The sequence below is a fragment of the Callorhinchus milii genome, unplaced genomic scaffold, assembly GCF_018977255.1.
Source record: "Callorhinchus milii isolate IMCB2004 unplaced genomic scaffold, IMCB_Cmil_1.0 Scaffold4, whole genome shotgun sequence".
Classification (NCBI taxonomy): Eukaryota; Metazoa; Chordata; class Chondrichthyes; order Chimaeriformes; family Callorhinchidae; genus Callorhinchus; species Callorhinchus milii.
Genome location: NW_024704745.1, coordinates 15,822,385 through 15,835,322, shown reverse-complemented (window position 1 = coordinate 15,835,322; position 12,938 = coordinate 15,822,385). Strand labels below are relative to the sequence as shown.

At 37.5% G+C, this 12,938-nt stretch overlaps 1 protein-coding gene across 3 annotated transcripts in view; it reads left to right on the top strand.

The window, feature by feature from the left end:
- The window catches only part of cab39l (calcium binding protein 39-like), a 29,960-nt gene extending 17,761 nt beyond the window's left edge, over positions 1-12,199 (top strand). For all 3 annotated transcript variants that reach the window (XM_007891552.2, XM_042334245.1, XM_042334246.1), the window contains 7 exons: positions 4,026-4,190; positions 4,916-5,034; positions 6,360-6,528; positions 6,954-7,013; positions 7,124-7,189; positions 8,855-8,998; positions 11,079-12,199. In XM_007891552.2, coding sequence (XP_007889743.1) covers positions 4,026-4,190; positions 4,916-5,034; positions 6,360-6,528; positions 6,954-7,013; positions 7,124-7,189; positions 8,855-8,998; positions 11,079-11,267 — 912 coding nt within the window. In that variant the 3' untranslated portion in view covers positions 11,268-12,199. The remainder of the gene's footprint in view (positions 1-4,025; positions 4,191-4,915; positions 5,035-6,359; positions 6,529-6,953; positions 7,014-7,123; positions 7,190-8,854; positions 8,999-11,078) is intronic.
- The last annotated feature ends 739 nt before the right edge of the window (positions 12,200-12,938 follow it).

Sequence of the window (12,938 nt, the reverse complement as noted above, 5' to 3'; positions counted from 1 at the left end):
TGCATTCCTACAGGGGATAGAGCCATAGACATTTACAGTACAGTAGAAGGCCAATCAACCCATCATATCAGTGCTCATTTAATGAGCAATCCTTTTAAGAACAATGGAATGAAACTATAGCCTAGTGTGGCAATTTAAAAGCATACAGAATGAGAAGGGTGTTGCAACCAGGTTAGCTGGAGCGATAGCTAAAAGTTAGCTAGAGAAACAACTTACATTTATATAGTGCCCTTCACACTGGTAGCCTCTCGGAGTGCTTAACAGTGATGCTTTGTCGCAGATTTGGAAAGGAAGGGGAGGTGACCGAAGACATGGTCAAAGAGGAAAGGTCTACAGGTGTGACTGGAAAATGGGCAAGGCTGATGGAGGGATGGCAAGAAGGAGGGATTGAGGCATAGTGGCTTAAAAGCACAGCTATCAATTGTGGAGCAGAGGGGACGGAACATAGGAACAGGAGTAGGCCATTCAGCCCTTCGAGCCTGTTCCGCCATTTAATTCAATATTGGCTGATCTGTACTTCAACTAATCCAAGGGGAAAAAATACAGTATATGAAGGATGTGCAGAAGACCGGAGCCAGCTGAGTGAAGGTGTCGGGTAGAGGAGTGAGATGTGGAGAAGTAGGGAGGTGCCAGGCTGTGAAGAGATTTGAAATCGATCCGATCTGCAAAAGGATAGAGCTGGTTGGGAGGATTCCTGGTTGGGAGGACTCCTGGTTGGGAGGACTCCTGGTTGGAGTCCATACATGTGTGATGAGCTTACTTAAGTCACGGTAGGAGATCCCTGAAAATAAGATATGCCCTTAATGCACCCTCATGCAAGACCTTTCTGATGAGGTATAGATCATGTCACTACGTTGATCGGTTAGACAAACATTTTGTCTTTACCGGTATATATGTATCTCTCTAGAAGGGTGTGTGACCTCTATCACTACTTTGTTGCAGTATACCATGCCTACTTTTTGGGGGCTTAATTAAAGCATTTTTTAACATTTTTTAATATAGCTCATCAACGATAGGAGATTCCTGAAAAAAATATGCCCATGACGTTCCCTCATGCAAGACCTTTTCAATGAGGTATAATTCATGTCTCTACGTCAATTGGTTATTGCGTTCTTGGCAGACAGACACACATTTCGTCTTTATTGATATAGAATTTTCTCATTACGCAAGTCCATTGCTTGTCGCTCACAGGTTTCTTATAAACGTAATGGTTTGCATTTTCTTTTATTATTTATGACCTTATTCATTCTGTAGAATTTTAAAAAGTGGCTAGCAACATGTAGATGCAACGGCTCCATCCGTAAACAAGCTTGAAATGTCCAGTCATTCATTATAAAATAAATAAGGAGCTTGAGGTCGTCAGCATCTGATTGTATACCACACCTTTTATATATTCCTACCATATACCATTCAATATCTAGCTTACATTATGTCCTTATATCTTTTTAGTTTCTGTGTGCATATACAATGGATGAAACGGATGATAATGACTTTAATGAATTAATTACATTCCATCACACTTCTTTTCAAATGCTGGTCTGCGTTAACTACATGTTGAACAAACAGCAGGAGAGAATTTCATGTTAGCAATAGCTAAAGCGGCTGTCAGCTCAGAAAGTCAAACTGCTCAGTGCATGTACTGGAGGTGTGGGTGGGCGGAAAAGATTGGGTTGCTAGCTCATGACAATTTGCAGTGTAAACTGAAGTGATTCTTTAGAGCGGAAACCCACAACCCACTCTTGCTTTTCCCCCTCGCTTCCCCCCCCTCCCCCCATCTCCTGCACATGGGCACATCCTCTCAGCCGTTTGACTTTCTGAGCTGCCAGTGCAGCAGCCACATTAACAGTTGCTAGGGCGCAGCAGCTTATTTGTAGCTATTAGGTGATTGTATAAGCAATCTTTACTAGCCACATGAGTTTTGTGTGTTCTTTCTCTCTTGCAGAATTTTTTCCACAGTCGCACTCGTGCATAAAATATTTGCACAGTCTACAACGCTTTTCATGCACGGCCCTAGAATTTGGGATTTCTGGAGTCTCGAAATATAAATATATCATTAACTGGTGGAAAATACTGGAGACTCTTTATGTAGTATTTGCTTTGAATTCCATATTGCTACGTTCAGTCCCAGCTAATTGAAAATACATTTTTATATATCAAAAGTCTGAATTTGCTGGAATGCAATCTCCATGAGTATTATTTCTATGATAGTTCTCTAGAAGTGGTCAGAACACTATTCCAACTCTTCAATGAAAATCTAATGTACTTGGAGGGCAACGTACTTAACATTGAAACAAAGATAAAGTGATTAATGTACTCTAAGAATGTTAATATTAAAGAGCCAGTAGGTTTACAATAGATTCTTCAATTCTAAACTGGATTTGATGTTGATAATATACTTGATCATTCTGCAAACTGGCGTAATCGCCACACTAATTCTGATATAACCTTGTGTGCTCCTTCCAAAGGGGTGTTTTCTTGTTTTGTAATCGTCTACAACACTAAAAAGTGAAATTAAACTGAGAAGTGGTGGCTTGATGATTTTATTTTAAATTGACTTCCTTTGCAGGGCGTGTTCTGTCTCTTCACAATGTTCTTAGCATGTTCTTGGTAAAAATAGCAGGGACATGCTGCACCACGTATTTCATTTACATCTGTCTAATGGGGCATTAACATAAGTTAAATATAAGTTATCAAGAAACATAAAATGTCCAGGAGAGGAAGAAGTAGTTCTTAATTAATTCCCAATGATAGCAAGTACGGTATGTTTTGGTCTGAAGATTAGTGAGGTTTTATATTTTAAATCTTTACATGCTTAAGTTTGACTGGTACGAAATTAGGTGCAAGCAACCTTAATTTTTGCATTCTAAAATGCTAGTTATGAATGAGTGCATTAGGAACGCTATTAATTCAATTTATTAAAATCTTTACATTTGATATATGGCCTAAAGAACAATCCCTCAACGCAGTCCACAGGTAATTGCTCTCAATTGTAGGCACAGTATTTTTAGGCAAGTTTGGTGCACACATTTTCACATCTACTGCTCAGAAATAAATGGTAAATGATAATCAATTATCAGCAGTTGAGGAACTGTGCAAGTTTTTCAACTTCAATGTGATGACTATCACCGGCAGTAATCATGCCAGGACAGAACATGTGAACATTAAATGACAGTTCACACATCAGAGAGTTAGTTAATCTGCTCTTGGCTCAGATCAGTCAAAAGTGATTAGGAACGAACAATTATTATTAAGTATTCATTTTACAATGTAGCTGCTTGAATGGCTTTTAACTTTACTTTTCTTTAAAATTTATTTTCTTTGCATGATCCAGTAAAGAATACCAACACTCGTTGTCTCCCTGACCGAGAAATAAGATTTTGTGTTGATCGGATCTGAAACAACAACAACAAGATTCCATTTATAGAACGCCTTTCACGTCGGGAGGACGTCCCAAGGCGCTGTACAGTTGGGTCAGGAGCCGAGCATTGGGGGGAAATGGTCAGGGTGAGGAGAGGGAAAGGAGGGAGCGAGGAGGGGGTAGAGAGTCGAGAGGGGAGCTGAAGGCACGGTCAAAGAGAAAGGTCTTGAGACCGGCCTTGAAGGAGGAAAGGGAGGAGGCGGCGAAGGCACTGGGGGATAGAGTTCCAGAGCCTCGGGGCTGAGAGGTTGAAGGCCCGGCCACTGATGGTAGGGCGGTTGGGGCGGGGGATGTGGAGCAGACCGGAGCCAGAGGAACGGAGGGTACGGGCAGGTAAGTAGGGGGATACTAGGTCAGAGAGGTAGGAGGGAGCGAGGCCGTGAATGGCCTTGTAGGTGAAGATGAGGAGAAACCTCTAACCTAGATGGCTTAATCAGCAGAACATAGTTCTAGCTGAAGGTTACTTTGCTGTTCTAAGGCAGATTATGATTAAGAAAAATAAGAAAAAAGTTAAAAGCAGCTATATTGAAAATACAAAATCATCTCATTCCAACCTCCTACTACACCATGAACAATAGTTTAATCTATTTCTTTAATTTGACTTTAGGCCTCAGAAGAAGTGTCGAAATGCTTGCTGTCCATGAAGGAGATCCTATGTGGCACCAATGATAAAGAACCTCAGACTGAAACTGTTGCTCAGTTGGCTCAAGAGTTGTACAACAGTGGATTGCTGATCTCTCTGATTGCAAACTTGCAACTGATAGATTTTGAGGTGAGTGAAACCCACAACACTACAATTGATCAACACATCAGGCATATGAAAATAAGTGTAGTCTCCAAACAGATTGCTAAATTTAAAGATAAATTTGTTTCATTGACATTTATTTAAAGCAGATTGATGTAACTGTGTATTGAGGGATGGACATGAATCAGCAGCTGGCTGAAGGGAAGGAAGCAAAGAGTTGTAATTAAGTGCGTTAATTTGAAACAGGGTCTGTTTTGGAATTCCTTCTATTTCTTGTAACATTAATGTCCCAGATTTGCAGACTTGATATAAGGTAATTAAATTTTCAAATGACACCAAGTCAGTGCTTGCTGTCCATGAAAGAGATCCTTTGTGGAACTGTGGATTCAAAGGAGGCAGGAAAAATCTTACAATCTTACAAAGACAGCTTGGTAGGGTGTGCTCACTGAAAAGTGAAATTAAATGCATATAAGTAAAAAGTACTGTATAGAAATTAAACATAGTTGCATTCCATAGAAAGAATAGAAATCGCCCTGGGAAAGCAGAAAAAACAAGCGGTTCGTTGACTCATTGCTTATCTTATCGAGCAATAAGCAAAGGATGCTGGGCTATATCGCCAAATCATTTGAGTTCAAATCCCAGAAGTTCTGCTTAAATTCTGCAGTGCTCTGGTTAGGCTGAAGCATTTCTTGACACTTGGTGCGCTTATTTTCTGTCGTTTGACTTGTATCAATGCACATTTCATGAAACAGGGGAAGAAGGACGTCACACAGATCTTTAACAATATTTTGCGACGACAGATTGGCACTCGTACTCCAACAGTAGAATATATATGTTCTCATGAGCAAATATTGTTTATGCTGCTGAAGGGGTAAGTATTATTCATCACTTATCTTTATAATAAAGTAGTACATTTTTTTAAAGTTGATTTCTGGGATAAACAATACATACCTGATATTTTTTAAGATGGAGTTGCTAATTGCAGTACATTTATCCAATGACTAGTTCATTTATGTTCAAGTACAAGTGCTCTAGTGGTACAGGTGAAGAGGAAAGGCTCTATTCATCAAAATGTTAAAAATTGCAACATTATGTGAAGCACAAATCTTTTTAACAATCAAATGCATTACAAACTGATTTGTTTTTGTAATAAATAGGCCCCCCGCCCCACTCATTTTCTCACTTCAAATTTTCTTTACCCTCCCTAATCCCATTGTTCATTTGGGGGTTGGAAGAAATTGTCAGAAAAGTAGGTATTTGTTGGCAAAAAAGAAAGGTATCAAGATCCAACTTTGTTACCAGTCAAAACTTAATGGCTGATATAGGTACGTCACAGATTCAGCAAAGACACTCTCCAGCATGGTTCTGTGGCAAAACTGGGAGAGACTTTTGTTATATAGCTATATTTGTTGTTGTCCCAAAGAAGACGCATTCTACACAAATAAACTTGTCCATACAGGTTAAGTGTTGAGATGTAACTCTGATACTATAGCTTTTACCATTAGGCTTTCTGTGGCCATGGTCAATAATGTGACAATGAAAATATGGAGGTACCTGACTCCCTTCAACATCTTGAATCTCTCTGTCATTTATTGCTGCAAGTTTCCTACATTCAACTAGTTGTTGATGGTGATACAGACAGCAAATTGTAATGTACAGAATACAGTACTTGGGTTTTAAGGAATGACCATGAATTCTACAAGGAACTATTGTGCTAGTTTCTTATAATCCATTGATGGCAAAAGTTAGAGAAACTGTTCAATATGGAGAACCTCAATCTTTATCCCATTGTGACTAAGAGTCAATTATTTTTGTCATTTTCTCCCACTATGGTCATATGATCGGATGTTTCGAAGACTCCATAATTTTCTCATTCAAGAATAGTTTTTCACTTTTCTCCAAGATTATTTTATAAACTATTACAACTTTATTAGTCACATAATATAAGCAGAAGGGAACACTGCTACACAGAAACCTTTTTATACTTGCAAATTTTACAGTTAATAAGAATGTACACAATCTCTGCAACATTTATCAACTCACCTTGAACAGGTTTCCCAGACTATTGTTCCTAAGTTTTAATTTAGTGTCGAGAGCGCAGATGATTTCAGTCTGTGTGCCTAGGGATATCTTCCCAACATGAAAGGTAAATTTGTATTGTTGATTGGCCTCCAAAGTGATTTTTCTTTTGCACAGGTATGAAATGCCAGAGATTGCCTTGAACTGTGGCATCATGCTGAGAGAGTGCATCAGACATGAGCCACTCGCCAAAATAATCCTTCACTCCGATCACTTTAGAGATTTCTTCAAATATGTGGAAATGTCAACGTTTGACATTGCTTCAGATGCCTTTGCTACGTTTAAGGTATATTGTCTACAATCAGCTCATTATATCTGATTGTTTTAAAAGTCCATTTGTTGTAATCTAGCATGGAGGACAGATTACCATCTCCGCACTTTTCTGTCCCATTAAATGAACATTGATTTCTTATTGTAGCAGTGGATTTCACCTTGCAGTTATGTGGAGGTAGATTTCATAATTTATTCTATAAAATGGAGTACTTTTGAAAGAGAGGCATATTCCTGTTGAATTTGGTTTATTTTTGTGGGACCTGTTTTATTTGCATGTAATGCTCTTTATATTTGGATGAATATTAAACTTCAGATTGGATGAACCGTGATATACAGTTCAAAGATTAAAGAATATTATCCAGCTGTCTTAAGTATATTATAAAGTTTACTGTAATTTTTCCTCACTTCACAATTGAAATTGTGTAAAATTTATTCCAGGATTTGCTTACTAGACACAAGGTTATGTGTGGAGAGTTTTTAGACCAGAATTATGATATGGTAAGTGAAAAAATCCTTTATCATATGGTGCCAATACATTGGGTTATTGCACATTTTGAATTTTGCAGTGACGGATTAAAAAATGTAACTGTACTTTTAAAACATTTCAGGTATTTAATGACTATGAAAAGCTGTTACATTCCGAGAACTACGTGACAAAAAGGCAGTCTTTAAAGGTAATGAATAGAAAGGAGTTTGTTTTAATTGTATATATTTTAGTCAGACAGAGAATCCTAGAATATTACAGCATAGAAACAGGCTATCAAGTCAGTCTTGGTGTTTTTCTCCACTTAGCCACTTAATTTAACCCCATTCTTCTGCTTGTTCCATGTATCCTTTGAAAATCATTTTAACCACTCTTATTTTATAAGCATATATAAAGAATAAAATGTTAGTCAAATGTAGAGTGGGGCCAATTAGGGACCAGAGAGGAAATCTTCTTATGGAGGCAGAGGGCTGATGTACTGAATGAGTACTTTGCATCTGTCTTCACAAAAGAAGAGGATGCAGCCAACGCCACAGTATTGGAGGAGAAGATAGAGAAATTGAATAGGATAAGAATAAACACGGAAGAGGTACTAAAAAGGTTGATGATGCTCAAGGTAGATAGGTCACCCGGTCCAGACAAGATGCATCCTAGGTCACTGAAGGAAGTAAGGTTGGAAATAGCGGAGGTTCTTGCCACAATCTTTCAATCCTCCTTGGACCGGGGTGATGCCAGAGGACTGAAGAGTTGTAAATGTTACTCCCCGGTACAAAAAAGGGCAGAAAGATAGACCCGGGAACTACAGGCCAGTCAGCCTATCGTCAGTAGTGGGGAAACTTCTAGAGATTATAATCCGGGACAAAATAAATTTTCACTTAGAAAAAAGGATTTGTTAAAGCCAAATCGTATCTAACAAACCTGATAGTTTTTTGATGAAGTAACAGTAATGCAGTTGATGTAGTTTGGGACGTCCTCCCGACGTGAAAGGTGCTATACAAATATAATCTTGTTGTTTATTGGATTTTCAAAAGGTGTTTGATAAAGTGCCACATAAGAGTCTTGTAAGCAAAATAGAAGTCCAGATATTAAAGGCACATTGGCAGAGTGGATACAGAACTGGTTGGGAGGCAGAGAGTGGTGGTGAATGGTTGTTTTCCTGACTGGAGGAAAGTGCGGTGGAGTCCTCCAGGGGTTGGTATTGGGACCACTGCTCTCTTTGATCTATATAAATGACCTGGGCTTGGGTATAGGAAGTATCCAAGTCTGCAGATGATACTAAGCTAGGAAAAGAAGTAACCAGTGAGGAGGATAGTAGCAGACTGCAAGAGGACATAGACAGACTGGAAAATTGGGCAGACATGTGGCAGATGAAGTATAATGTGGAGAAATGCAAAGTGATACATTTTGGGAGGAAAAAGGAGGAGGGGCAATATAAACTAGATGGTACAATCTTAAAGGAGGTGAAGGAACAAAGAGACCTGGGGATTCATATAAGTAAATCTTTGAAGGTGGCAGGACAGGTAGATAAAGCTGTTAAAAAATGCATACGGGATACTAGGCTTTATAAATAGGGGCATAGAATACAAACGTCAGGAAGTTATGATGAACCTTTATAAAACACTGGTTAGACCTCAGCTAGAGTACTGTGTAAAGTTCTGGGCAACACACTTTAGGAAGGATGTCAAGGTATTGGAGAGTGCGCAAAGGAGATTTACCAGGATGGTACCAGGAATGAGTGATGTAAGTTATGAGGAGAGGCTAGAGAAGCTAGAATTATTTTCCCTGGAGCAGAGAAGGTTAAGAGGAGTATATTGTTGTGTGTATTTTATGACATTTGTCCTGTTTCTTATCTAAGCTTATAGGAGAACTGCTGTTGGACAGACATAATTTTACAGTTATGACGAGGTACATCAGTAAACCAGAAAATCTCAAGCTAATGATGAATCTCTTAAGGGACCAAAGTAGGAACATTCAGTTTGAAGCTTTTCATGTATTTAAGGTAAGTGTTATCTAAATTAGTGATCCACTGTCCAAAAACTGGTCCAAAGCTGCATAGGTTATTTTTTGATTTGCTGATTTTTAGAAACAAATATTTGCAGCATTAGAATATTAATAAATGGTTCCTTAGATTTGACCATTCTAATCTTCCAGTCATAATTCAGTACAAATGTTATTTTCAGTATGATGGTTTTGAGGAAAATTGATGCGATTTACAAAGAACATCAACTTACACTAATTTAATTTAATGTCACACTTTCCCTATGAAACTGAGTGAAACACATTTATATTTGTTTCCAGGCCAGTTCTGTGTACAGTTATGTTTGGGATATCTTGTCAGTTTTGGTACAGCTACCTGTCTGATCCCGCCAATAGCATATACATGCCTCAAAAATTAAGCCTTGCACATATAATTTCCTATTCCACTGAATTGCATACACAGTCACTACACTTAATGAGCCCTTTGAAGCGCTTTGAGATGTTTTTAACAACATAAGATGGGTGCTATATCAAATGCAAGGATGATTATTAATTGACTGAACTACAGTAAACTTTTAATAAGCAATATATTTCAATAAATTGTGACTGGGGAAGTTTAAATTGCTAGCACTTGTATTGGTATTAGAAATGTACTGTGTACCATTTGTTTACAAAAGGCAAAATCCCTGTTCCTGCTCAGTGCTAATCAGCATATTATTACTGTTTAAATATTAGAATATAAATAAAGTATGAGTACTAATGAGTTACAAAGTAAAACATTTAACCTCAATGACCATAGCTGCATTAATTAACATGAGGCATATCTGAAATGAAACACTCACCTGTTAGCATCATATAGGAATAACAAGTCAAAATTGGCACAACCAACAACAAACCAAATCTCCATTTATTCTGCCCCAAACTGCCTGAACATCAATTCCTAAAGAGTAGTCTTCTACTGCAATATTGTGAATATTCCATTTCTGGCCTTTTTAAGTCCAGCTGATACTGATTTACAGTTTTTTTCTGGTGTAGAATTCAAGCTACAAAAGTTTACTTCTCATAGAGTTAGTATTAAGATGATGCTTTCACCCTATCATTAAAGGCAACATTTAAACACCTATTCTAAAGATAAAAGAAGTGCGCAGTGTCCATAACTATAATCTCTGATAAAGGTGAATTCTGTATGGAGGCACGCATCCTTTACTTAGAACAGAACTTCATTTATGTAGCACACTTAACATAGGATAGCATCTTGGAGCACTTAACATTGCTGTTAAGCATCTAAGCTGGGATGGGAGCCAAAGGGGGGGTGCGTGAAAGAATGATCAAAGAAGTACGTCATAGTGAGCTTTGATTGAATAGAGGAAGGGAGTGAGTTGCAGGGGCTCTGGGCTACACAAAAAAAGCAAGAGAATGCATCTGTGTATTGAGGCTAGCGTATATGTTTGTTACTTTTCACTTTATATTATTAAACATTAAGCAGCAAGAACAGAGACTTCAGTAGAGTGGGTTTTTAAACCAATGTTTCTCATTATTTAGAGATAATTTCACTTGTTTTCAAACATAACATTTGTCAGGAAGTAAACATTTCAGCTAAAATAACAATCCACACAGAATAATCTTATTGCCATGATGAAATCATAACAAATAGTCATTTATATTAATGAAACAATTCATGTGCTTTGTATCAAAATCTGCATAATCTATTGCTAGATTCAGGCCTGTTAAACTAAATAGATGGAAGTCTACATTGTTCATTTTAAATGGTACAGTGCAATCCCACCTATTTTTGGAACAATCATTACAAAACATGGCTCAATTATTTCATAACTATTATTGCAAAAATCCTTGAAGTTGAATCACGACCAAGGCAAGATTGAATCGTATTTAAAATGGAGCCTCCGTATTTTTGGTTCCTGTAAGTGGTCTTTGCTTAAGCTCAAATGTTGAATGTATCAACACTACTAGGGAGAAATAAATTTGCCGTATGGCAGGCTTCTTGGAGGAGCAAACACAGATGCAAAATAATGGCCTTCTCCAGTGTCATCCATTTCTATGGACTAATTGTTTTTATCCACCTTTTCTCTTTCTCTCTGCAGGTTTTTGTGGCAAATCCCAACAAAACACAACCCATCCTGGACATCCTGTTGAAAAACCAGGCTAAACTGATAGAGTTCCTTAGTCAGTTCCAGGCTGACAGGACGGATGATGACCAGTTTAATGATGAAAAGTCGTATTTGATCAAACAAATCAGGGATTTGAAAAGGCCTGCACCTCAGCAGTCCTAACCAGCTTGGTTATAAGCAGTGTTTGTAGACAGCTTTAACTGTTTGTTGCAACAGTATGCAATTTGATTAGGTTTCTTTGTAGGGAAGGGATTGTGTAGTAACATTAACTCATTTCTAATATTTATATGTAATAAAACTAATTTTATTCACGTATATTGTCTTTCTGAGTGCCTGTATATTAGTTCGGGAGGGGGGGGAATCCTAAGCTATGTTTTGTATATGGGTTCATAAGTTTACATACCTGTATAGCAGCAGTGATCTTTAGCCCTACTAATTGTTTGAATCTTTTCAGTAGGCATGTTTCTACGGCTGGGATTACTGCGATATTAGATACGACCAACTCTGATATTGATGGGTTTAATCTCACTTGCTACTATATTTCTATGTAAATCAGGAAAGTTTTGAGTTTACCACTATGGGCTAGGCCAAGCTCATATTGGTGCCTGTTGACAAGCTGGTAGCTTGTTAATTGAAAATGATCTCAAAAGTAGCTTTCAAAATTGGTTTATTCATTCCCCCGTGGAATCCCCCAATATAAAACTGAAAGCTGAGGTGCTTAACTATAATTTGATATCCAGAGAGAGTGCTTCATCCACGCAAACTTGCTTAATGTGTTAGTACACTGTTTTTTATTGTGAGGCAATTGATATGAAGCACATAAAAGATGATTAATGAATATTTTCTTTTCATATCTATGACAAAATACATGTCCCAGTCACTTTTTATTTACTTGGAAAGGGTAGAGCTGTAATTTCATTTTGTGGTTGCACATATCATTTTTCTTTCCAATACTGTAATTGTACATATGGTGGTTGATTACAATAAATACTTGTTACACTGTATAGCTGCAGTATAAATAGCTGCTGTGATGGTCAACTTTTCACAAAATCACAAGTACAGCCTGGTCGGAATACTTTTTAAATAAAGATATTAAACTTATGGGATAATGTGATTTTTATTTTTAAAAAATCTTAAAAAATAAGGCATATTTGTGTTTCATTTGTACTTGTACTTTAAATTCTGCTTCACTTTATTTCTGTTTTAAAGAAATATGATTATAAATTTAAATAGTTTGTAGGATTCAAAATTAATTAAAAATAATTTTGTACTTGAAAAAAACAAGTCAATTAATGACAGTAAACACGGATTTGTTAAAGGCAAATCATGTCTTAAGAAATGTAATTGAGTTCTTTGATGATATAACAGGATTGATGAAAGTAGTGCAGTTGATGTAGTGTATATGGACTTTTCAGAAGGTGTTTGATATTAGACTAGTTAGCAAAATTGCAGCCCATGGGATAAACGGGACAGTGGCAGCATAGGCAAAATTGGCTGCTAGACAGAAAGCAAAGGCTAGTGGTGAATGGTTGTTTTTCAGACTGGAGGGAAGTATACAGTGGTGTCCCCTAATGGTCCATATTAGGTCCACTGCTCTTCTTGATATACTTAAATGACTTGGACTTGGGTATAGAGAGCAACATTTTAAAGTTTGCAGATGACACAAAACTTGGGAACACAGTAAACAGTGAGGAGGATGGTAGCAGACTGCAGGGTGACATAGACAGACTGGTGGAAATGGGCAGATACATGGCAGATTAAGTTTATTGCAGAGAAGTGTGAGATGATGCATTTTGGGAGGAAGAATGAGAAGCAATATACAATAAATGGTAC